The following is a 24,957-nucleotide window of genomic DNA, read 5'->3' on the forward strand; positions in this document are numbered from 1 at the left end:
ATATAGGTATAATTCAAATTTTGCCTCATCCATAACTCAACGGGCGGTCATTTAAAATTGCGGCAAAATTGGAATTCTAATTTGTGAAGGATTCTATACCTAAATATAAATAGTTAATTACCCCTACAACTTAAAACAGCTGAATCCAAAGAACACTATCAAGAGTATTAATACACATAACTCGTATCATTTCATTAGATTTTCACAATCACGAGCAATGAAAAAAACGTCGACACCGAATTACCTACTTACTTACCCATTTTTTAAAAAACATTTTATATTGATCTTCACGATTTTTTTATAATAACTATCAAAAAAAACTATTCGACTAAAACTAGTCTCGTTGTATACGTAAATGTAGGTACATTTTGCTGTAAGCCAAAACTCAGATTCTTGGTATGACCGAAAATTTTATGGTTTTAGAATCCTTTAACAACTATCCGGAGGGCTTTCGAGGTGGAAAAAAAGTATTTAGCATAATACGATAAAATAACGAAATCATTATATTGAAATCCCGTGGTGTGATATGGCAAGTAATTTAGGTGATGGGCATGCCCATATGGGTGGATCCGCGCCTGAACGAAGCTGTCCATACTGCACGGGGTTTATGAAGCGGATGCGGTGGATTTCAAGAGGAAGTTATGGCGACTGGTTTGCAGCAAGTATTTTATTGTTGTTGAAGGTTACAGTCGAACGTATAGAAAGTTGCTGAACGCATTTTAACATGACAAACAAGTTTTATACACGCATTACTTTAATATTCGCTGTTTTATGTACACTACCTAGGTCGGGCACAAACAAAGACCCCTAGGGCTAGTCCTCGTAAGTCCTCACCTGAAATTTTGAACAAAAGCAAGAACTGTTAATTAGAACATAGAAATGCTCTATAGAACCTTCGGCAGTCATGTCATCTACGTAAGGAGTGCGAGTTTTTAATTTTTTATGGCACGACTGAGCAGTCGCCATCTAGCAGTATGCACTATAGCTTAGCGCCATACAAAGAGTCAATTTCCAATGCTCGATAAGAAGTACAGTGCTCCAAAATTGATAATGCGCATAGAAATCTTTGACAGATCGGTTGTTTTCGATTATGTGACATTATTGACTCCTATTTCTTTCGAACAAGGTGCAATATGCAAATGTTTTTTTTAAGGCTCTTACGATTTAATGATTCGGGTGTGAAGATCTGCATGTGCATTATTAATTTTGGACAAGTGTAAGTACCTACATTGGGCCTCTGTCGTCGTCGATAGTGCTACAAGCTACGGCATAGTCTATTGAGCTACAACAGATGTAACCACGATAAGTACCTAGAGGATAGAGTGGGGCAAGACAGGATGCGGATTGATGGTACTTACCTACTTAAATAAAATGTATTGTAACGACCGACCTAATGAATTTTTTGAAATGAGTATAAGTACAGTTTTTCATATTTTACACGCACGCACCGAGTTTGTAAGCTTAAGTGGGAGTGGGCTGGTCTCATCTGTCGAAGAACCGAGTTGAGGCCGCGACTAGGCAAACGTAGTGTGAAACGCCCTCCAGCTAGATGGGGTGACGACTTGCGAAAGGTGGCTGGTTATGATTGGAAATGCGGAAAGCTAACGATCGCATCCAGTGGCGTGCTTTGAGAGAGGCCTACCTCCAGCAGTGGACTGCAATAGGCTGATGATGATGATGACACGCACTCATTTGATTATTGCGTCCGGTTTCGTTTTACAATATCGTGTTCACAACTTTATAGTACCTAGTTACTTACTGTTTTCTTTGAAAATAACGGAATTCTGAAAAGTTAAAGTAAAGCATTACTCATGTAATCAGTGTCAAAGGCAACCTTAGAATTATTTCAAACAGGCCTTTAATTAAATTCCTTATATAAGTAGCAGCAGCCGGACGACTAAGTATAGGATGTTGGAAAAGTGGTAAATATAAGTAACTACTTATGTAGATGAAAGGGGTTGAGTCAGGGGGTCAACATGCGTTCTTCGACTATTGGAAATTCGCGACAAAATAAAATTTACTCTCCGTTTTAGATAAACATAACCTCTCCATAGTAAAAATATTGAGCTGAGTAATAAAATGTATGCTTGTTCAAAACGTCGTCAAAGTATTGCCTAAGTAAAGCTAATGTTTGAACATTTATGTTAGTTTACGAGGGCATAATGAGTGCATCACCTTTACCGCTAGGTGGCGACTCTCCCACGCCATACAAATTCTCATAAATTCACGATACGAATCAGTGTGAAAACGAGCGCAGTATGACCAAACTACGAAAATCAAATTCAAATTCAAATTCAAATGGTTTAATCGACGTAAAATTTTACAATTATTTGTCGATAGTCATCTACCACCATTTCACAAAGGCCCCGTCATTGAGAAGGAAAGAAATGGCGAAAGAAACTCCTCGAGCATCTTTTCAACTTTTTCCTTATATAGGTATCTATTACAATTTTTACTTATATCTAGTACCTACAATTTTACTTAAAAGTACCTATATCCATTTCATTTTTTCAATAGCCTTAGCTGAGGTGGACAAGACCACGCGTTTTTGTCGTTTAAATAATCATTTATACTATAGTAAGCTTTACTACATAATGTAGCTTTAACATAATTCTTAAATTTTTGCTCAGTAAGGTTTATTGCTTCATTTGATAATTTATTATAAAAACGTATAAGATAAACCTGTATGATTTTTTACTGGAACTGGCTCACGCCACTTCGCTGGTGTAGATAAAATAACTGTCCGCATTAATGTTTTTATTAGAATGGCAACTCTGACAAATGGCATTTTAAAAATATTTTTGACAGTGATCAATTACTCTGTGGTTCAATTGTTTACATTTTTCGTGTACCTTTTTATCAACAAATTTACTCATTTATTACCAAATTCTGTAAATATTTAGAATTTTCTAAGTTAAAATATAAATTGTTTTTTAAGAATTCAAAATGAATGCAATAAATATAAACATAGAAGGTTATAATATGAATGGCATTTGTGTTGGCTGCTTGAACCACAATCGCAAAATGTTTTTCAGTGAAGAAGTTAAGAATTGCTATAAATTACTGGGGAACATTGATGTAAGTTGTGTTTTCAACATCAATTACTTCAGATATTAATGTATAATTTAATGAATAACATTCTTTTTTCTATCAAATATTACATTCAAAACACTAATGTTTATTGAGCTGTATATGATAATTATATTTCTTCAAATTGCCGGTAAATATTGCGGCAAAATCTAAAATCTTTAAGGATTATGTGCTCTTTTACCCCAAATGAGGTAGTGGCCAGCAACACTGACTGTTGGTCATAGATGTTTCATGTTGGTGACTTTTTATATCTTCACTCCAGGCCTTCATGATATCTTATTTACTCAGAGCCTATGCCTATTTAGCACAATTTTTTTAGCAGGTTATGATTTACAAAGTGTAAGGCTCCGGGAACTGTTGTGCAAATCAGATCTCAATCCCTGCCACACAGGATCACTGTGGGTCCGTGGCTTCACACTTCTGATTCTAGATGTGCAGGTTTCCTCACAATATTTTCCTTCACATGACACTGCATACTGCTTTGTGTCCCATATTCCATAGGGGGTGTATGCACAATCATGTTCCCCAGGTCAACATTCCAGACCCCTTAGCATGAATTTTCATCGTGAACGTGAAGTAGAGTTCATCGAGTAATTTTGTATGAAAATATGAACAGTGCCTCTGGCGGTCGGTAGCAGAAATAAAATGTCCCTACAAAATTCATCGAGTAATTTCACGTCACGTTCACGATGAAAATTCATGCTAAGGGGTCAGATCATGTTCAGCCATAAAATGCTTTCGATCTACCTAAGGAATTGCCAAAATTAAAAACATATTTTTGCCAATATTACTGTTATTGTATTTGTGCAGGTCCCCGAGGGTCTGACTCTGCAGGTGTGCTGGGAGTGCCTGGCCGCGGTGCGCGTCATGAGCCGCTTCCGCGCACAGATGCTGCGCTCCTACCAAGTGCTCATCGACTACTCCAGAGAGGTTAGTAACAATAGCTGGTAAAATTGTATTAAAAAGTGATATAAATTTTTTTAAAGGCAAAAATAATTCATAATCTGATTAAAGTTTCTAAATAGGAAAAAAGTAAAGCATTTTCCATGAAGTACATATATAATTCTACTACACCTAAAATCCTGATCATGCCCGCGTGTGCTGTTAATGGCTGCCAAGCCTTTTTCATACACAGTCCATAGTTTACAGTGGATGGACATTCATGAAAAACTGGATCAACTATGTTAACTAACTTATTTAGCCGGCAGTGGATGCTCGCCATAACATTTCACATTTACACCACATCACAAAACCTCCCTACAACCCGCAGCACACATTCCTCTACTCCCCGGCGGACCTGGCGCGCCACGCGACGCAGCGGCTGCAGGTGTCCCGCCTACCGCCCACGGAGCTGCCACCGCCTGATGAGGTCAAGGTGGAGGTGGCTGACGTGGACGATCAGGTTAAGGAGGAAGGTAGTTGTTGTTCTTAGTGTGGCAGTGGCATACGCAAGAGCTAGACTAGGTTTGTCATTGTGGTGAAATGATTGGCCAGTCAGATTGGCGTGAGTGAGTCGCTGACTGCTGATATTGCTAAAAAAGTACTGAAAGTACTTATAGGGGTATTATTGGAACCCAATCTGGCTGGCAAAGCTTTTTATTAGATTGTTCAGCGATTACTGGATACCATCTTCCTTACTATTATTACATTATTATTTTTGAATCATGCATGAGCAATAGCACTAATAATTTACCAAGAACCTTCATTAGATATTATCATATACTTTACTTAGTTTCAGAAGACAAGTTTGAAGACTTCTACAAGGATGAGCCTGACCACTTCAGTGATTCAAACGATGCTCTAACAATACTTGAAGAACCAGCTCACACGGAACCAGTAGAAATCATACAAGACGATATCCCCAGAGTGAAGAAAGAAAACAAAGTTAAAAAGAAACTCAAAAAGGATGACAAGAAAAAAGTTAAAAGAAAAAGTTCCAAGGACATAGACAAGTCGGAAAGAAAAAGCTCTAAAGACAAGGAAAGAAAGAGCTCGAAAGACAAAGAAAGAAGAAAATCGAAAGAAAAACGAAAAGGCTCCAAAGAGAAGAAGAAAACGGGGAAGTTTAAGAAGTTTTCTGAAGGTGAGTCTTTAAGATCTAAATTGAGTATTGATAATCAATTGAGTAACTTTTTAATGTCGGTATTTTATAGTCAATTTGACGACTGCTGTGCCAAAGGACCCGGGTTCGATTCCTGGCCGCGAATAAATGACATTGACAAAACCTAAATTCACAAGCCATGATAAGAATTTCTTTGTGGTTCACGAATATTAGTTTTATCCCACTGCGGCACGCTACACGGGTTCGTTATAGTCGTCGATAAACTCGTTTTATGGGCATTCCACCAATCGTGATATAGTCACTTTTATCTACGTCGATAACGAACCCGTGCAGCGGCACCTAATTTAGCCCCTAACATCCGGTATTCCAGAGCTAGTAGAAACCTACACGATGACAGAAGCAGAGATGTGGGCCCAGCGCTCCGAGGACGCGTCGCACGAAGACTTCCTGCGGCTGCGGCACCGCTGCGGCTCCTGCCTCGTGGGCTTCCACAACGCCCGGTTCATGCAGGCGCACGTCGAGAACAAGCATGGGGAGGTGAGGGGACTGTAGATTGTTAAAATTAGAATCTAGAGAATAAAAACGCATCTAGAGAAAAAGTCAAATTATATTACCACAAACTTATCTGGTCCAGTGGTGTCAGCTGACTAAATGGATTCCAGAAGGCAAAGTTTTGTAATCATTACAATTTGGGAGATTTACGGTATTTTAATGCTGTTTTTTTTAAATACTTATGCTCTTTATGTCTATTATGATGTAAATGGAGCAAAAACGATGTACTGATGTCTTGAAGGAAAAAAATATTTTTAAATGTCTCTCAAATACTTTACGACGTTACTATGAGCAAAAAGTAGCACTAAGTGCACGATTTAAAGTAATGATGACGGAGGCGGAGATGTGGGCCCAGCGCTCGGACGACGCCTCGCACGAAGATTTCCTGCGGCTGCGGCGCCGCTGCGGCTCCTGCCTCGTGGGCTTCCACAACGCCCGGCTCATGCAGGCGCACGTCGAAAATAAACATGGGGAGGTGAGAGGATTGCTACTAATATTATAAAGGAGACAGTTTGTATGTGTGTGTTTGTTACTTCTTCACGTCAAAACGGCTGAACTGATTTAAACGAAATTTGGTATGGAGTTAGCTGACAACTGACACCCTGCATTAACTGATATGCTACTATTATCCCGGAATTCCCACGAGAAAACTTATTAAAGTGAAGTGAAGCTCGCGGGAACAGCTAGTACATTTTATAAAAAAATAGGCGAGAGGGAAAATTATATTGCCACAAACTTGTCTGGCCCGGTGCGGTGTCAGCTGAGTAAATAGATGCAGAGTTTGAAAGCATTTGAATTTGGGATTTTTGGTATTTTTATGCTCTGTTTTTTTCTTTAGATGTCCGCTCTTTATGTCTTTATGACGTCACATGGAGCAAAAACTATGTCCTGATAATAGGAAGGATAAAAATTGGTTATACTATTTATGAAGTTACTTAGAGCAAAAAGTAGCACTAAGCGCACGATTTGAGAGACAACTCCTATTTTCCGTTACCTCAACACCAACCCCTTCCCCCGCAGGACCCAACCTCCCCCCAATGCGACGTCTGCCGCTGCACAGTCAACCCGCGCGAGTTGCCCGCCCACCGCGAGCAGCACCTCACAGCACTGCGCTGCCGCCGCTGCCCCTTCCGCACTGCACTGGTGAGGCTGATGTCCGGACATGTGAGGCAACATGATACACCGGTGGTGCTGAAGACGTATAAGTGCAATGTTTGCGGAGATGAATTTAGGTGAGTCAGTGTATTGCAGAAAAACAAATACCTGTCTTTATGTTTTGGGAGGTTTGGTTGAGTAGCATGAGTTTAGCTCTACGGTGCCGCCGCTGCCCCTTCCGCACCGCGCTGGCGAGGCTCATGTCCGGGCATGTGAGGCAGCATGATACACCGGTGGTGCTGAAGACGTACAAGTGCAATGTTTGCGGAGATGAATTTAGGTGAGTTTTTGTCGTATTTTAGGGCTCTGGTGGCATCTTTGACCAGTACGCTCTACACTGCTGCCGCTGTTTGTAGGGATGAATTTAGGTGAGTCAGTTTATTGCAGAAAAACAAATAGCTGTCGATATGTTTTTGGGAGGTTTTGTTGATTAGCATCAGTCTAGCTGCAGCCGCTGCCCCTTCCGCACCGCGCTAGCCAGGCTGATGTCCAGAAATGTGAGGCAACATGACGCGCCGGTGGTGCTGAAGACGTATAAGTGTAATGTTTGTGGAGATGAATTTAGGTAAGTTTCAGTCTTTTTGGTACATCTTTGTCTACTATGAGTATTAAAACCTGACGGCTCTCCGCTGCCGCCGCTGCCCCTTCCGCACCGCGCTGGCGAGGCTCATGTCCGGGCATGTGAGGCAGCATGATACACCGGTGGTGCTGAAGACGTATAAATGTAATGTTTGCGGAGATGAGTTTAGGTAAGTTTCTGTATTGTTGGGCTTCTTGAGTTTTTTAACTCGCATCGCGCTGTTTAGTCGCCGATGCCCCTTCCGCACCGCGCTGGCGAGGCTAATGTCCGGCCATGTGAGGCAACATGACACGCCGGTGGTGCTGAAGACGTATAAGTGCAATGTTTGTGGAGATGAATTTAGGTGAGTTACAGCGATTTTTTGGGCCTCTGGTGGTATTTATTTGTCTCGTATTATTTATCGAACCCGCGTAACACTGTGGAACCCCTGCTGCCGCAACGCGCTGGCGAGGCTCGTTTCGAGAAATGTGCGGCAGCACGACGCGCCGGTTGGTGGGCTAAAAACGTACAAACATAATGTTTGTGGAGAAGAATTTAGGTGAGTTTCAGTCTTCTTGGTATATTTTTGTCTAGAATGAGTTTTGTGACCTGTGTTGCACTGTGGTGCCGCCGCTGCCCCTTCCGCACCGCGCCGGCGAGGCTGATGTCCGGGCATGTGCGGCAACATGATACACCGGTGGTGCTGAAGACGTATAAGTGCAATTTTTGCGGTGATGAATTTAGGTAAGATTCAGTGTTGTTTTGCGCCTTTCGTTTGTCTTAAGTTTTCTAATGTGCATCGCGTCTCGCTTGGCTGCTGGTTCCTTCCGCACCGCACTAGCGAATTTGATGTCCGGACACGTGAGGCAACATGACGCGCCCGTGGTGCTGAAGACTTATAAGTGCAATGTTTGCGGAGATGAAGTAAGGTGAGTTTCAGTGTAATGCTGTGCTGCCGCCGTTGCCATCCGTATAGTAGGACTGATGTCGGGGCATGTGCGGCAACATGTACGTACGATTGCAATGTTTGCAGAGATGAATTTAAGTCAGTTTCTACAAACAAGTGCAAATTTTATAGAGAAGAGAATATTTTAACTACTAAGTAACCTAAAGTAACCTAGTCTTGGCAAATATTGCACTTGTATGTAAAAAAACATCATAGGAATTATTTCTACTTCAAAAAATTAAAATACCACCCATGTCCGGTTACTATACTCTTTTATTACCTCATTAACACAATCCCCCGTTACAGTTCAAAGACAGACGTGCTGCAACACAAGAACCTGTCCCTCTCGTGCAAGGACGAGAACCCCAAGTGCGACTGCTGCGGGAAGCTCTTCGCCAACAAGCTGAGACTGCGCGTGCATCTGGAGTGAGTGGATATTTAATTCATAAAGCCAAATAGGGGGATTTTATAAGTCTGTAATTTAAATCTATACACAAAGGAGAAACTGACTGACTGACTGACATATTAACGCACAGCCTAAATGACTATACGTAGGCACTTGAATTATTATTGAAAATTTGGAAGTTACGTAGCTTAAGTACCGTAGTAGAGGTACCAGTAGTAGAGGTGCACTAAGAAATCAAATCCCGAAATTCTCGCGGGAATGGGAGTTAGCGGGGAAAAACATTTGAATAGGAAAACATTCTAAGGCAAAGCTAAGCTCGCTGCGGGTCAGCTAGTATATGTATACTTAGCTCTAGAACAGATGAACAAACTGAGCGGATTGGAATGTGGTTTAATAGATCGCTCACATTATGACTCGCAGCGGGGCGCCGCTCATATCGTTCCAATACATTTTATAAAAACTGTCGCACACTATTCCGGGCCACGGGTGGACGCATTTTAATAAAAAAAATAGCTTTGATTTTTGCCTCCTCTTTATGATCCCTTTCTTTATTGACGCCTTGAAAACTATAATGAATTAAAACATACTGTTTGCAGGTACATGGCGGGCAAGAAGAGCAGCAACAAGCCGGAGAAGCTGCAGATCCCGTGCGAGGAGTGCGGCAAGATCTTCTTCTCCAAGAAGACATATAAGAACCATGTGTAAGCACTGCACTACTATGATTATGATGATTATTTGATATTGGTAGGTGATGATAATGATGATGTCATTGGTAGGCAAAAATCTGATAAATGTAGCTTATCAATTTCTTTAAAAAAAACTTTATAATAATTGATAACAATTTGACCAACACCGCTGCAACCTGGCTTGGAAGTGAAATTTAATTATTTTTGTAGTAGAGAGTATTTGTTTAAGGCATTCCAACAATGTTAGAAAAACACTTAATTCCAACTTTGTGTGGAGAAAATGGAAGACGAACGATGGAAGAATGAAGACAACTTTACACAAAAAAAGTGCAAGACTAGGACAAAATCTAAAAGCTCCACGCTCACAATGTGCATCACAGTCTCCTTATATCCGTGTCTCCCCGCAGCGTGATCCACGACGGCGTGACGCACCCGTGCCCGGTGTGCGGCAAGCTGTTCCAGTGGAAGGGGAACCTCGCCAGGCATCTGAGACTACATGCGGATAAGAAGGTAAATACATTCATGCACACATCACACTCCGCATAAATAGTGTAAAGTGTGTTTTCCAGTAACTTTTCTTGAGATATACCCCCGTATAACGCTTCATGCTATTACATTTTTTGCAAGCATAATTTTCATAGTTTTGTTTTATTTCTATCTCAATGGTGTATTTCTGAAAAAGAAACGCTAATGGAAGAAAATACCCTTTTCGATACAATACTGCACGTGTGCTTTTGGCTACACATTATTGAGTCTCTTCTTCGATAATACCTATTTTCTGACGCATTCCTTTTAATTAGTTCGTTTTTTAAACCTATAATACCTCTCTCTCTCTTTGATAGCATCTTCGAATGCATACCTATACGCATATTCATATTTTTTTATACTCATGCATCCTATAACACCCCTGTCTACCCAGGTGGGCGCCCGCTACGAGTGCCGGCAGTGCGGCAAGCGTTTCTCGTCTCGCGAGGGCTACAACAAGCACATGCGCTACACCAAGACGCACGGCGCCGGCGTGCTCGAGGTCAACAGGTAACGTACAACACCTCTCATTTTACAGTTCAGTGGTTCACAGCTCAGACGCAAATATGTATGGCGCAGAGCTACTGCAGCGCTTGTACCGCTAATAGGCGACTCTTCCGCGCCATAAAACACTCACGGGCAATGAAAAAGTTCCATTGAGAAAATCACCAAACTACATCTAAACGGAAAAAAGTAACTTAATGATGCCTTCTGCAATGTTAAAGTACATTTTATGGCGCATTAGAATATTACCAAATAATCCTATTATTTAGTGTCTGCATTTTATAAGTGGAACTATTTCTTAACACGTGAGTGTATATATGTATATGCCCACGATCTCACAAATGCACTCGAACTTATAACGCTACTTTTTTTATTTGCAGGTTTGCGTGTGACCACTGCGGCAAGAAGTTCCAGAGCAAGATCATCCTGGTGGACCACATCGACTGGGACCATCTCAAGAAGGTCAAATACGTCTGCGCTATATGTCATAAGGTGAGTTTTGATTTTTATTTCTATACTAGCTGGCCCGGCGAACTTCATACCGCCACTTTCCCTACCCTATTTCTATAGAAATAGAAATACCCTACCCTACTTTCCATCCCCTACCATACACTATTGTTATAACATAACCAATCGTGACCGTTGGCCAGGGTTTAGCTACGCGAAGTGCGCGTATCTAATTTTATACAAATCTTCTTATCGCGTCGGTGACAAACACCACAGCAAGAATATGGCTTGTCACCATGGTTAAAAGATTGTACAGTCAAGTAAGGGTTCCAGCGTTTATACTAGCTGAAGTAAATTAAACAACGTCTTATGTACATTACGGTTTATTCCAGAATGAATCATATATGGCCCCTACCCACACAAGCTCCTTTATTTCTAATCTATATCTACCTACATTACATACACTACAATCCTCTCCACTTAAATAACAGTATACTCTTAATAACTTACTTAATTAAATTTAATCATATACTTAAGTGATCACTAAACTTAACTATTATACTTACTTACTACTTGTTATACATATATAATACTAAACCATTATTTATATACAGGATTCTGATTACGAGTACTTCGTATAGGTTTCGCGGTAGGCGGAGACTGTGGTAGATTCACTGTTGTACTAGGCGTAGGCGATTTTGTAACCGTGTGATCCGTGTTATCAATGCTATCACTTAGCGAAGGACTATAGTCGCAGGCACCGCTCACCCTCGGCCCTGAATCACGACGCCGAACCGGATCGCAAGGCGGAGGTGCAACACTTAAGGACGACCTCTGCCTTAGTTGGTCAATATGTCTATGTGTCTCAGAACCATCTTCCCTACGGACAGTATAGTCAGTAGTGCCTAACCTCTCTGACACTTCCCCCGCAACCCACTTTTTACCCGGTTGGTATTGCCTACACCATACTGTATCGCCTGCCTTTAGCTCCCTGACACTACCCCCTGCACCCTCGACCTGACTACGCTGAGCTCTCAACACCTTTTTTTCCCTATCTGGCTTTATTACATCAAGTCTAGTTCTCAACGAACGCCCCATTAAAATTCGCGCTGGGCTATCCCCCGTTGTGCAATGCTCGGTGTTACGATAATGTAGTAAAAACTTCTGTAATGCCATTGATACATTCGAATTTTCCAATTTCGCCTTTTTTATAACTTTCTTAAGCGTTTTAACCGCATTCTCGGCAGCCCCGTTTGAAGCGGGATGATAAGGTGCGGAAAATATGTGGTCTATCCCGTTTGACCTTGTGAATAATTCGAACTCAGTGCTCGAGAATGGCGGGCCGTTATCGGAAATGATTTGTTTACACAACCCAAATTGCGCAAAAAGTTGACTTAACTTCTCAATGGCGTGCGTCGCGCCAGTGCTAGGCACCGCAAAGATTTCCATCCATTTAGAGGTAGCATCGACTACCACTAAGTACAACTGATTGAATATTGGACCCATGTAATCAACATGGAGCCTGGTCCACGGCCGGCCGTGCCAAGGCCACGGGCTCGGCTGGTGCGCGCGCGGCGCGTCGCTCTCGGCCGCGCACACCGCGCAGGCGCGACACGTCGCCTCGACACCTTCATCCACCCCCGGCCACCATACATAACTACGCGCTATACTTTTGGTTTTAACGATTCCCATATGTGGCTCGTGTAACTCTGCTAACACTTTTTTTTTACAGCTTTCAGGGACGACCACTCTGTGGCCCCACATAATGCAACCCATTTCTACATAAAGTTCGTTCCTGCGATTGAAATAAGGTTTCACGCTTTGAATTTCAATCTCCTGCGGCCAGCCGTCGTTTATAAAACTAACGACTCTGCTCAAAATTGGGTCCCTGGCCGTCTCCCTTTTAATCAATGAAGCATCTAATAATAATGCGTCTTGTACTTGATGTAAGTAGGTTTGCTCGGGTATCTGATTGTTAGGATATTCTTTAACCTTTAATGGTAATCGCGAAAAACCGTCTGCTATATTTTCTTTCGTTGTGACATACTCAATGTCATAGCTATAAGCCGAAAGTATGACCGCCCACCTTTGTAATCTACTCGCGGCCATAGGTGGTACGCCGGATTTTGATCCAAAAATACTAACTAATGGTTTGTGATCCGTTCTAAGTAAAAACTTTCTACCGTACAGATATTGGTGAAACTTTTTAAGGCTGACTATAATCGCTAAAGCTTCCCGCTGTATCTGAGCGTAATTTTTTTCCGCGTCGCTAAGCGTCCTAGACATGTACGCGACGGGGCGCTCCCCGCGCGCGCCCGGCTGCGTGAGCACTCCGCCTACCCCCTGCCCGCTTGCGTCGCACGTTAAGATTAACGGTTTATCCTCATCGTAGTGTGCTAATACCTCCGAGCTAGCTAGGACCCTTTTAATTGTATCAAAAGCCTCCTTGCACCTAGTACTCCATACCCAACTAACATCTTTTTTTAATAATTCATACAATGGTGCTAATATCTGACTCATATTTTTGATAAATTTGCCATAAAAATTAACCAGACCCAAGAATGACCTTAATTCGGCTACGTTTTCTGGTGGCGCCATCTCCACCATTGCTTTAACCTTCTCCGGATCGGTTTTGATACCGTCTTTTGATATTATATATCCGAGGTATTTCACCTCGTCCACCATAAACTCGCATTTATTTTTCTTCAATTTTAACCCATTTTCTGACAATCTACGCAGGACCTCCTCTAACGATTTTAGATGTTCCTCAATATTCCTACCTCCTACGATGACGTCATCGATGAAAACCCCCGTGAAAGGAATGCCTTTTAGCAAATTTGAAAGGGTCCGCTGAAATATCCCCGAACTGGATGATAGGCCATACACGAGCCGTTTGTACCTATAGAGACCTCTATGTGTGTTTACTACCGTATATTTTGCTGACTCATCGAGTTCCAGCTGATTGTACGCTTGGGATAAATCGCATTTACTGAATATAACCGACTTATTCAAGGTCATTAATAAGTCATCGAACCTAGGCAACGGATATCTATCGACCAACAAAGCAGGGTTAAGCGTGATTTTATAATCCGCGCATATTCTAAGTCCACCGTCCGCCTTACTCACCGGCACCAGCGGCGTGGCCCAGTCCGAGCAGTCCACCGGCTCGATGACGCCGTCCCGCAGCATGGCGTCGAGCTCGGCGTCCACGCGCTCCTTGAGCGCGAAAGGCAGCGGGCGCGCGCGGCAGAACACCGGCACCGCGTCCTCCCGCACCCGCAGCCTCACCTTCCCGCCAGTGAATCTACCCAGTCCGCCGCTGAATAGCTCCTTATGTCTGGAAAGTAACATGTTCAATTCTTTACCATCTGCCAATTGATTACATTGTTCAACCATATCTGTGCTTGTTAACAAAGGCACCTTCAACTCGGGTTCCGCTCATCTCGCATAATCTTTATTGACCAAAACTCATTTCGCATAACTCGTATGGTCTAAACTTTTTTAGCCGAACCATCACTTTGCCAAGACTTATGTGGCATAAGGCTCGTTTCGTCTAAAACTCTTTAGGCACAATCTTTAAACACCTAAGTTTCGTTTGCTCAAATTTATGTTCGTCTATACCTAAGTATAATCTTGTTTATCCTAATGTTATCTTAATAAATAATATATTAAGTAGGTATGTAGTAAATGTACAAATTGTGGTATTTTTCTCCTACATCCCGAAAATCACGATTTTGTATGATCAAAAAATCGAAAGTTAACGACCAATATAATTATTACAAACCCCATAAGATCGAAACCTAAAAATAGGTGCGACGACGAGCAAAGCGAGGAGGAGCGTGTTAGGTGCACATGTTCATAAAAACCAAAGCGGAGCGCAGCGAAGCGGAGCGGAGCGTTTTCCAAACAGCGGAATCAATACAAGACACCAGTTTGCGCTATGTAGGGAGACGCTCCGTCAAAGTTAAAGCCAAACGAATATTATTACTTTGTATAAACCTAATAAACCTATGCCATAGCATTATTAGGCTATTCAAGATTTGGCCATACCATTATTAGGCTAAACAATGTTATGCGAAATAACTTTTTACTAAACGAGATTTATGCCATACGATTTTCGGCGTAACGAGACTTTGACCAAACGTTACTATGCAATACGAGATTAGGCAAATAAATCTTATGCCAAAAAAGGTAGAACCCTTCAACTCAGTTAACCAATGCCTGCCCAATAGCCAATAGATGTAGTACCACCTTCAATTACAAAGAGCTCTAATTGTTTTGTTATGTTGCCCCATTTAACATTAGGCTTAATTAAACCTAAGGGACGTACTCTGCTACCATCATAGAATTTTAAAACTAAATTATAGCTTTCCAACTGCCTATTACTAAACAAGGAATCATATGTTTCCTTACTGATACAACTTATGGCCGATCCTGTATCTAATTCCATACGTAATCTATGGCCATCTACATTTATGGGTAAACTCACCGGCTTGTAGCCACTCAAGCAGAGTTGGTTTAACTCCTCTTCACATTCCGCTGAGTCATCCTCTTCCTGGGCGGGTACTCCTTCATCTAGATGATGCAGAGATTTGCTCTGTTTGTATCCTCTGTTTCCCGCCCATCTGTGTCCGGCGCGCTCCGCCCACGCGGGGCATACACGCCGTAGGTGGCCTTCTTTACCGCATTTACTGCAGATTGCCCTTCTGAATCGACAGTCTTTTATCCCGTGGCTGCGTGCGCCGCACGCCTCACACTGAGCTGATTGATCAGCACTTCGAGCCGTGTCCGGCGAAGCCCATCTCCGCGCCCCACTAGGCCCGCGGCCGTAGGAGCCCTGCGCCGCCGAGCCGGATGGCCCGCGCGCCCGCGATGACGTCAGCGCATGTACCGCGCTGTTGCTATGGGCTGAGGCGCCGCCGCCCCCTGCACCCATGACCTCCACCGACGCCGCATCGCGCTCCGCCGCCTCCAGTGAACACGCAATCTTAACAGCTTGGCTGAAACTCAGACTGTCCTCCGCAAAAAGTCGTTGTCTAATTACGTCACTTTTTAAACCACATACTAACTGGTCCCGTAAATTGTCCTCTAAGTTAGCACCGAAATCACACTCACTTGATAACTTTTTAAGCTCCGTGTAATAATCTTTAACACTTTCGCCGCACGATTGCCTCCTTTGTCTGAACCGGTAACGCTCCGCCATTATGGAAACCTTTGGTTGCAGGTGATCTTTCAACGTGGAAACAATTACATTGTATTTTGTTGATGATGGCTTCCCTGGGCTTAATAAATCGCTCAATAGCGCGTACGCCGTATCACCAATGACCGTGATAAGCATAGGCACTCGATCCTTTTCTTCAATTTTGTTGATTTGGAAATACATTTCCAATCGCTCCACGTACCTCGCCCAGTTGCCACTCGCGACATGAAACTCGCCGATTCTCCCCACCGACATTGTTGTGATTCGATGCCCAGCTGATTCGTAAATAATTCTAATTACTTATACTGAAATGCTTCCGCGATATCGTTGAAAATCCTCGTTAGCCAATGAAGTAAATTAAACAACGTCTTATGTACATTACGGTTTATTCCAGAATGAATCATATATGGCCCCTACCCACACAAGCTCCTTTATTTCTAATCTATATCTACCTACATTACATACACTACACTAGCGGCTTGCACAGCGAAACGAGGGCGCAGCGAAAACCACCGCCATCCGCTATTATGATAAGGCCTTTAGTCGCTGACTGCCCAGGAAGAGCCGCTGGTTCCTCTGGTGAACTGCGTGTATCATCATCACACCCCATCACGTCCCCACTGCTGGGGCCCGGTTCTCCTTCCAATGAAGGAAGGGTTTTAGACCTATACTTGATGAAAATCATCTTCTATTTTCTTACAGCCGTTCAAGTCGCAGCTGACGCTGTCGGCGCACGTGAACAACATCCACGAGGGCAAGAAGAAGGTGGAGCCGGAGGGGGAGCACCTGTGCGACATGTGCGGGAAGTACTACAAGGTGAGGGGGGAGGGGAGGGGAGAGAGAGAGAGGGGGGGGCATCTTTGACTATGAATGAATGAAGGAGAATCGAAACGCTGTGCTTCTTATGAAGCGGACGCTAGACGATTTAAGTAAGCTCTTTATCAATTTCTTCAAGCCCGTTGTAAGTTCTATCAACACAGGGGTAAGCGTAAGTGGGACGAATGTGAGCAGTTAAAGAAACAATATGATGGCGGCCGTTTCGTATGGGAGTTGCTTTACAACTAAACCACGGGTGGTTGACATATCTCTGGGGAGTTGAAAGGAGTAAAATATCAAAATGGCGGACGCACTCATGCTACCTCACTCTAGTTATAGGTCTCTATATGCTTTGTTCCTACTGCCGCTTATAAAAAGGCAGCCATTTCATATAATAGGCTGACTCTCGGCGCACGTGAACAACATCCACGAGGGCAAGAAGAAGGTGGAGCCGGAGGGCGAGCACCTGTGCGACATGTGCGGGAAGTACTACAAGGTGAGGGGGGAGGGAAGGGATAGAGGGAGGCAGGGTAGTGTCGACTCTTGGAATGAAAGCAGAGAGTCGGAAGTTGTACGTTTTTGGGGAAGGGAGACAAGGAAATTGCAGTGTTGACTTTTTAACTGACTTATCAAGCCGGTAATCGATTTGTACAAAGATTTGAAAAGCGTAAGCGGGGAGAACGTACGCAGATTAATTAAGATTATGAATATAGTGGAATAGATAAATGGGAGTAGGAAGGATTAAAATTATCAAACGGTGGATGCAATCCTACTATCTCACTCTCGTTGTAAGAAATGACTCCTTTCCTAGTACCGCTTTTGAAAAGGCCGCCATTTCAAATTGTTTCACAAAAAAAACAAAAAACAAATTGTGTTTGTTTTTTTCTTCGTCTTTTGTTGTTGCTAAAAAACTATGTATTTTAATTCAATCTTTTTTTATCATCACAAAACTCCAAGAAACACATTTTTATAAAGTTACAACCCATTAACATTCAAACTATCCGCCCACAGACGGTACGCAAGCTCAAGGACCACGTTTCCCAAGCGCACGCGCAGCGCACCAAGTCGTTCAAGTGCCGCCTCTGCCCCGCCGTGTTCATCTGGCAGACCTCCATCTACAAACACATGCGGAATACCCACGGGAACGGGAACGCCAAGGGAAAGGGGCCTAAGAGGGGCAGGGAGATGATGAATGTCGTGTGAGTGTGTAAATGAATTGTGGAAAATGTGGGAAAGAGTGAATTAATGGTGGAATTGACGAAAGAAATGTGGAAAGAGTGAAGGAATTGTAGTTTTTATGAGGGAATGTGGAAAGAGTGAATGAATTATTTTAATTGCAATGAGAAGTTATACTATACACCAAATTGTATGATGAAATGTAGATTTATGTGTGCTAATCTGGCAGATTTACAAAATATTGAAAGCACACAATAGTGATGGGATGGCAATCTTAAAAGCTCTAAGAGAAACATAGATCTAATGAATTTTATGTAACAATTAAAGTATTAATAATTAATAATCATGAATGACATATGAAGAGAATGAAGATTATTGTAATAGTGAATGAAGTGAAAGGAATGAAGGAATTAGCTGTAATCACAATGCACTGGTAGAATTTCCTGAGAATTTAAGAAGATATTTGTGACCACCGCAGGTTACAATACTGAATATTCATTGTTGTAATTATACAAAATCTATCGGATACTAAATCTAGGTTGAATATTGATAACTTTGAGGAACTCTAGTAGGTATAATTTAGGAATACCTTCCATTGTACATATTTACTAGTCGCTATTAACTTATCGTTAGCATAGTAAATTCTAGGGTTATAAAAAATTTACTTACAAATTATTTGTGTGCAATTTTGAATATAAGATACCGCCTCTTTTTATGTGTATAATATATGATCGTGTTGTATTTTACAATGTATTGTAGTATTAATTTAAGTATTTTAATAGAAATCAGAATATTATTTATAAAAGAAAAAGAATACTCATGGAAATCTCTAACAAATAGTCACAACAACCTAACAAGTTACAACCCTTTAAGATTTTGATATAGGCTGTGCCTGAAATAAATTATTATTCATTAGATGCTGGCGTGTATGTATGTACAGTGCTCCAAAATTGATAAGGGGCCGTCCATTAATCACGTGAGGTCGTTTTTCTCATTTTTTGACCCTCCCCTCCCTGGTGATATTTGGTGAGGTTTGGGACCAACCCCCCCTCCCCCCCCCTGGATCACGTGTATTTTTTTGGAAGTCTATGTAAAGGCAATTTTTTACTAGAAAAAATATAGGTAATACTACAAATCGTTAAAATTTTTGCGCCGTCCAAAATATCGGTTCAGAAATACCTAATTTTTGACAAAAAATTTATACACGTGATGTCTAACGAGAACCCCCCTCGTGATGTTTCGTGAGGTTTTCAGTACCCCCCCCCCCCCTTTGAGCCTCACGTGATTAATGGACGGCCCCTAATGCGCATAGAAATCTTTGACAGATCGGTTGTTTTCGATTATGTGACACATGATATTGACTCCTATTTCTTTCGAACAAGGTGCAAAATGCAAGTGTTTTTTTAAGGCTCTTACGATTTAGTTATTCGGGTGTGAAGATCTGCATGTGCATTATTAATTTTGGACAAGTGTATATCAGTTTGCCCAAAGGTTGTTCCAGTATAGAACACCACTCAGAAGATTTAATGTCAAGTACAGTCAAATAAGTACCTAACTATAAGATAAGTAAGATTATATTAAATTAAACTGAAATTAACACTAAAAGCAGTATTTTATTTCGATCGCTCTAAAACAATAGTGTAGGTATCAGCTATAGTATTTTTATACCCTGTTGCAAAAAGGGTATACTAAGCCGAAACCTATCTGTGCAGCATGATATATCTAAGCCCTTAGTATACCCTTTTTGCAACACCCTGTATAAGTGCTTATAATACAGACTTCTACAAATACTCCAGTTACTCCTGTGAAACCAGCTCTGTATGCAATAAGCATTCTGGGTAGTTGGAGAGAGGTCCACACTCTTATCCGCTCACGCGACCCAATGCATGGTGAATATCATCATCATCATCGATGCAAAATCATTTTCATGACTACCTATTTGTAGATTCGTACTCATTCTCGCAACCGAGAGAAACCGTTCTTATTCTGAGAGTTGTTCTAAAGTGTGGATCTGATCTGAGTGACATTCCTATGGAAGACGTCAGTTTGACAAACGTGCTGACAGCTTTTTGACAGTTCTCTGTTTATCAAAAATACCACCACGTGAAATGTTGTTGAAACCTATGAAAACACGTTTAATTTAATATTTAATGAAATATATTGATCGAACTTGAAATGGATTTCATAATAGACACAGTAGGTGATGAGGATCTGCTTGGGAAAACGGAACTGCTTTCCGGGAGTGATAAACCATACTTTGCAGGTTAGTTATATTTAATTTTGTGAATGATTCTTTAAATAATGCTTTATATCCTCATACGATACTTTTGAAGGTATCCCTCGACCATAATTCTAATAATTTTATGAACCACGGACCATTTATTGAGTTAATTAATTCATACTATTCTGAAATTTACTTAGGTTATATTTGAGTAATGTTTATGTAATGAAACCGTTATTGTAATTGCAGAAAAGGAAGATAGAGTAGATGCCATATTGCAATTATTTGACAAAAAGAAGGAGGAACTAGACCAAAACGCAAAATTAGAAGAAGAGGCTTTCAATAAGCTGAAGACTCTTAAAATAGATGGCCTATTTGATGATTTCTACCAAGAAATGAGGTGGACAGGCTCCTTTGTGATGAAAAAGAAGAAAAAAGATAGACTGTTTCATTTTGACCAGCTAGATACAGATACGGGAAAGTTAAAGTCTGGTCTTGGTAAAGTAGATGTGGAGAAAGAGATGCGGGGCTCTGTGCTGACTCCGGGTATTGAACAAGATCACAGCCTGCCTCGGTACGATATTGGAGCCAAAGAGTTAAAGGCTTTGAGAAAGGTAATTTTCCTTCTTGTTTGTTGGTAAATATGAAAATCTTTACAGTGTCTTTGATAACACTAATAATTTTGTTTTATCAATATTTATTAAGCTTAGGATCTTATTTCATCATCACAACCCATTACGTCCCACGGGGCACGGGTCTCCTTCCAATGAAGAAAGAGTTTAGGCCTAGTCCACCACACTCACCACCAGGATCTTATTTGCTTATAAATAATTAAGTACTCCTCATACTTCCATAATTATTATAATGCATTGAATAGAAGTTAGTGACACCTACATAAACAACAATTTTCCTTCAATTCACATTCCAGAATGTATGTACGAAAGAATATTTCAACTTTTGATACAATTGGCAGTAATCATGACATTAATACTAGGAACAAGCATAAGCTGGCTTTTCCAGCGATGCGTCTGGCGATAGTTAATAAATCGTTTTTAGGGTACTGTATTAGATTTTATAATAAGCTTCCAACAGAAGTTGCTCAAATGCCAGAGAATAAGTTTAAGTGTTACATTAAGGAGAAACTCAGTAAAAAAGCTTATTATAAAATTGATGATTACTTAGAGGACGTTAATTCATGGCTGTGATAAGTAGTTAGCTCTGCTCATATTATTATAATAATTATTATTAAGCTTATATGTATTGTATACCAACTAGTTTTAAGTCTTTTTTTGAAAAGATGGCTCAGGAGTTTCTTGCCTCCGTTCTTCTCCTTAGACAGAAAGATCCCCCCCTTATCCGAACGGAGAGTAATTTGTAAAAATTTACGTTCATCAGAAAATTTTATATTTGTACGATGAATAAAAATTTTTGACTTTGACTTTGACAGAAAGAGCGAGAGAAGACCAAGGGCCCGGCATGGTTCAACATGGCGGCACCAGAGGTCACTGAGGAGCTGAAGAACGACCTGCAAGTGCTCAAGATGAGGTCCGCGATGGACCCTAAGCATTTCTACAAGAAGAATGACATGGAAGTCCTGCCTAAATATTTCCAGGTGGGATTAATTGCCTTTATGTTATAAAGTTCTCTTAATTTTAGTGTAGAAACCTCAAGACAAAGTAGACACTTTAAAGGTAGTTTAGAATAAAAGACAAAACGTTGCATGGAACACATAAATAATATATGTATAAAGACTGTACCAATGAAAGCCAAATAAACAATGAAATAAACTGCTTATGGTTATATTAAACCGATTGCAAGTTGGCAAACAAAATATGAAAAAAAAAAAAATAATAATAAAGACTGTACTTGATTTCTATGTATAATATTCAATCTTTTTTAAGTCCCTTTTCTCTTTTTCAGGTTGGTCGTATAATGGATAACCCACTAGACCATGTCAATGAAAGACTAACAAAGAAGCAAAGGAAGAGGACAATGGTTGATGAGTTACTGGCGGATGCAGAATTCCAGAAGTATAACAAAAAGAAATACAAGGAGATCATAGATGAAAAGAGACGGACAGAGTACAGGACTCACATGAGGGACAAGAGACAGAAAAGCAAAGCTGAATTGAAAAAGACTAAAATGCAAGCAAAGAAAAAAGCCGCTAGCTAGTGTCGAATAGGCTACATTAAGAAATTTCTGTTTAAGTATGTTAAAAGTAAATAAAACGAAACTAAGTTAACAATTCTTTATTTTATTCTCTTAAAAATAGTCAACAAAATGCTCGTAAAAATTGTAAAAAACTTTAAGTACGAAGTGGTCCTATAAAAACACATTTGTCATTTATTTGTCACTGATTAGATTATAAATAATACCATCAATGACCATCAGAATCTAGTTATATTATCTTTATGATTTTATAATAACCTGTGATTAGAAAATATCACTTAATTGGAAGACAAACGATTTTTTATTCTAATATTATTTAGTATCCACCAGTTACATCAATAGCTGCTCCAGTTATAAAAGAACTTTTGTCTGAACTTAGAAATGTGATGATTTCAGCCACCTCTGAAACAAAATATTGACATGGTTTATAGAAAAAAGTACCTAGTTTTTGCCAAAGCACTATGAAAGGAAAAATATCTGATATGAGTCTTCCTTTTGTCAGTAGTAGTTGAAAATGATTAATCCAATTTTTACTTTGCATTTGTCAAGTGAACACTAAAGTACAAAAATAAACTTACCAACTGGGCTACCAAGGCGGCCTAGGGGCACTAACTTCAAAATGCCCTGTTTAACCTTCTCTGGCACTGTGTCCACTATTGGGGTATTAATGAATCCAGGCAAAATTGCATTTACTCTGAAAACAAAACAAATGATTAGCATTATTATTTGAAGAAAGGAATAACCCAAGTTTCCATTGCATAAAAAATTACAAGTTTACCTTATATTAAACTTTCCCAATTCTTTAGCAGCAGCTTGCGACATGCCCACCACGCCAGCCTTGCTTCCACAATAGTTGGTCTGTCCTGAAACACATTATATAATGTCACTTACATGATACTGTGTATTGGGCGGCTGTAGCTCACCAGAGTGATAGAGTTGTTGACAATCACTGAACACTCTATATTTGGGTTTATCACTAATGGTGAAAGGATTGACCAGTTAGATTAGCATCTGTTTCTGACTGCCCAGGTCTACATATACAAGGAACGAAGAGAGGGCTCTTATTTTGTGCACCCTGACTGACATAAAGAGACTGGATACTTAACTAAAAGGGAAAATGACTACTAGCTGTGAATGTTGATTGAAGTAAAAGCTCACCTATATTCCCATATTTCCCAACAATACTGGAAATGTTGACAATAGACCCAGAGGTGACGGCAGCTTCTGTCATAGCTCTTGCAAATGCTTGCATCACCAGGAATGTGCCCTGAAATATGTTTTTTTCTCATGAGTTTAATTCTAAATTTTGATAAAAAATTTGTGCTAAGTATGTATTTTGTCTCAATTAAACCCAAGTTATCTGTTTTATACAACAAAAATGCTTACATCCACAGCACCCATACCATGATAAAATTATGTTAAATACATTTATTTCCAAAAACACACAACTAAGTACAGAGAGTTTATATGAATTCTAGTTAATTTCTACTTATTGTATTTTTAAAGCACACCTTCAAATTGACATCAAGTACACTGTCATAGTCAGCTTCGGACAGTTTGAGCATCCAGTTATCCCTTGTGATGCCGGCCGAGTTGATGACGATGGTGGGCGGCTTCTTATACAGCTTCAATGTTTGTTCTAGAGCATTCTGCACTGCTTTCGAGTCAGAAACATCCAATTCAAGTGCACTGTGATCACCAATACCTGCAATAATATTTAAAAGTTTTATTCTTCAGGGCGCTTGATGTTACAAGTTCATTATCTAGCCTCTGCTGTGCTCAAATGTTGGTTAGGAAATATAAGGATTGGTGACAAATTAATGTGCTTTCAAACATAACATATTCTTATATTCCAATACATGATATAAATGTAGCATAAATGCCCTGTTAAAAACTTATTATCAATCTTACTTACAAGAATCCCAAAGCCAGCAGTTTCATGAACTTACCATTTGACCCATGAGCCAGGGAGGTGTGCTTTTTTATAGTTTCCACAGCCTGATCATAGTTTCTGTCGGCCGCTATCACTGTGGCGCCCTCACGGGACAACACCTGGCACGCCGCTCGGCCGATGCCCGACCCGGCACCTGCATTATGTCAAAAGTTTCAGTAAGTTTACCAAGAAAGTACTAAAGTAAAAGTTTACAGCTATTTACAAATTGTATATACGTAAACAAATGAACGAGACATAGTTAATTACTTACCTGTAACGAACGCAAGGCGCCCTGTAACAATACCTGCAACCATTTTATAAAAGTAAAAAGATTTGTCCGGAATTTATCCTCTAACTTAGTTTTCTCATTTTCTGCACCTTTGAACTTTTTTGACGTTTTGGAGATAAGATAAAATTAACAGAAATTATCGGCGAGTTCGAATTTGCACTCTAGAAACATAATAATAAAGTTGATTATAGTATTTAAATCCATCTGTCATATTGATATGT

At 40.6% G+C, this 24,957-nt stretch overlaps 3 protein-coding genes across 3 annotated transcripts; 2 read left to right on the top strand and 1 right to left on the bottom strand.

Annotated features, from left to right (window-relative positions):
- The first annotated feature begins 2,812 nt into the window (after positions 1 to 2,812).
- LOC105389902 (zinc finger protein 57) lies at positions 2,813 to 18,164 on the top strand. The gene is made up of 14 exons (XM_048625666.1): positions 2,813 to 3,078; positions 3,901 to 4,020; positions 4,361 to 4,505; positions 4,823 to 5,173; positions 5,523 to 5,689; positions 5,997 to 6,179; positions 6,725 to 6,936; positions 8,671 to 8,790; positions 9,367 to 9,471; positions 9,864 to 9,966; positions 10,376 to 10,491; positions 10,866 to 10,977; positions 16,835 to 16,948; positions 17,960 to 18,164. Exons 1-14 carry the CDS (start codon positions 2,947 to 2,949, stop codon positions 18,149 to 18,151), a joined length of 2,172 nt encoding a protein of 723 aa, XP_048481623.1. The 5' UTR covers positions 2,813 to 2,946; the 3' UTR covers positions 18,152 to 18,164.
- A 2,024-nt stretch (positions 18,165 to 20,188) lies between these two features.
- On the top strand, positions 20,189 to 22,590 carry LOC105386576 (deoxynucleotidyltransferase terminal-interacting protein 2). The gene is made up of 4 exons (XM_038108451.2): positions 20,189 to 20,387; positions 20,595 to 20,959; positions 21,793 to 21,957; positions 22,266 to 22,590. Exons 1-4 carry the CDS (start codon positions 20,300 to 20,302, stop codon positions 22,515 to 22,517), a joined length of 870 nt encoding a protein of 289 aa, XP_037964379.2. The 5' UTR covers positions 20,189 to 20,299; the 3' UTR covers positions 22,518 to 22,590.
- LOC105389890 (estradiol 17-beta-dehydrogenase 8) lies at positions 22,584 to 24,868 on the bottom strand. The gene is made up of 7 exons (XM_038108452.2): positions 24,719 to 24,868; positions 24,464 to 24,601; positions 24,026 to 24,219; positions 23,673 to 23,781; positions 23,293 to 23,377; positions 23,093 to 23,208; positions 22,584 to 22,916 (listed from the first exon to the last, which is right to left on the bottom strand). Exons 1-7 carry the CDS (start codon positions 24,759 to 24,761, stop codon positions 22,831 to 22,833), a joined length of 771 nt encoding a protein of 256 aa, XP_037964380.1. The 5' UTR covers positions 24,762 to 24,868; the 3' UTR covers positions 22,584 to 22,830.
- Between the last annotated feature and the right edge of the window lie 89 nt (positions 24,869 to 24,957).

Source organism: Plutella xylostella, chromosome 15, assembly GCF_932276165.1.
Source record: "Plutella xylostella chromosome 15, ilPluXylo3.1, whole genome shotgun sequence".
NCBI lineage: Eukaryota > Metazoa > Arthropoda > Insecta > Lepidoptera > Plutellidae > Plutella > Plutella xylostella.

Excerpts from the sequence above, each read along its gene's own strand:
- LOC105386576 (XM_038108451.2), top strand. The coding sequence starts at position 20,300 with ATGGATTTCATAATAGACACAGTAGGTGATGAGGATCTGCTTGGGAAA. Across the intron at positions 20,388-20,594 it reads TGATAAACCATACTTTGCAG|AAAAGGAAGATAGAGTAGAT; the intron begins GTTAGTTATATT and ends TTGTAATTGCAG. Across the intron at positions 21,958-22,265 it reads TCCTGCCTAAATATTTCCAG|GTTGGTCGTATAATGGATAA; the intron begins GTGGGATTAATT and ends TCTCTTTTTCAG.
- LOC105389902 (XM_048625666.1), top strand. The coding sequence starts at position 2,947 with ATGAATGCAATAAATATAAACATAGAAGGTTATAATATGAATGGCATT. Across the intron at positions 6,180-6,724 it reads TCGAAAATAAACATGGGGAG|GACCCAACCTCCCCCCAATG; the intron begins GTGAGAGGATTG and ends CTTCCCCCGCAG. Across the intron at positions 9,472-9,863 it reads AAGACATATAAGAACCATGT|CGTGATCCACGACGGCGTGA; the intron begins GTAAGCACTGCA and ends GTCTCCCCGCAG.
- LOC105389890 (XM_038108452.2), bottom strand. The coding sequence starts at position 24,761 with ATGGTTGCAGGTATTGTTACAGGGCGCCTTGCGTTCGTTACAG. Across the intron at positions 23,782-24,025 it reads TACTTGATGTCAATTTGAAG|GGCACATTCCTGGTGATGCA; the intron begins GTGTGCTTTAAA and ends AACATATTTCAG. Across the intron at positions 23,378-23,672 it reads TGGGAAATATGGGAATATAG|GACAGACCAACTATTGTGGA; the intron begins GTGAGCTTTTAC and ends AATGTGTTTCAG.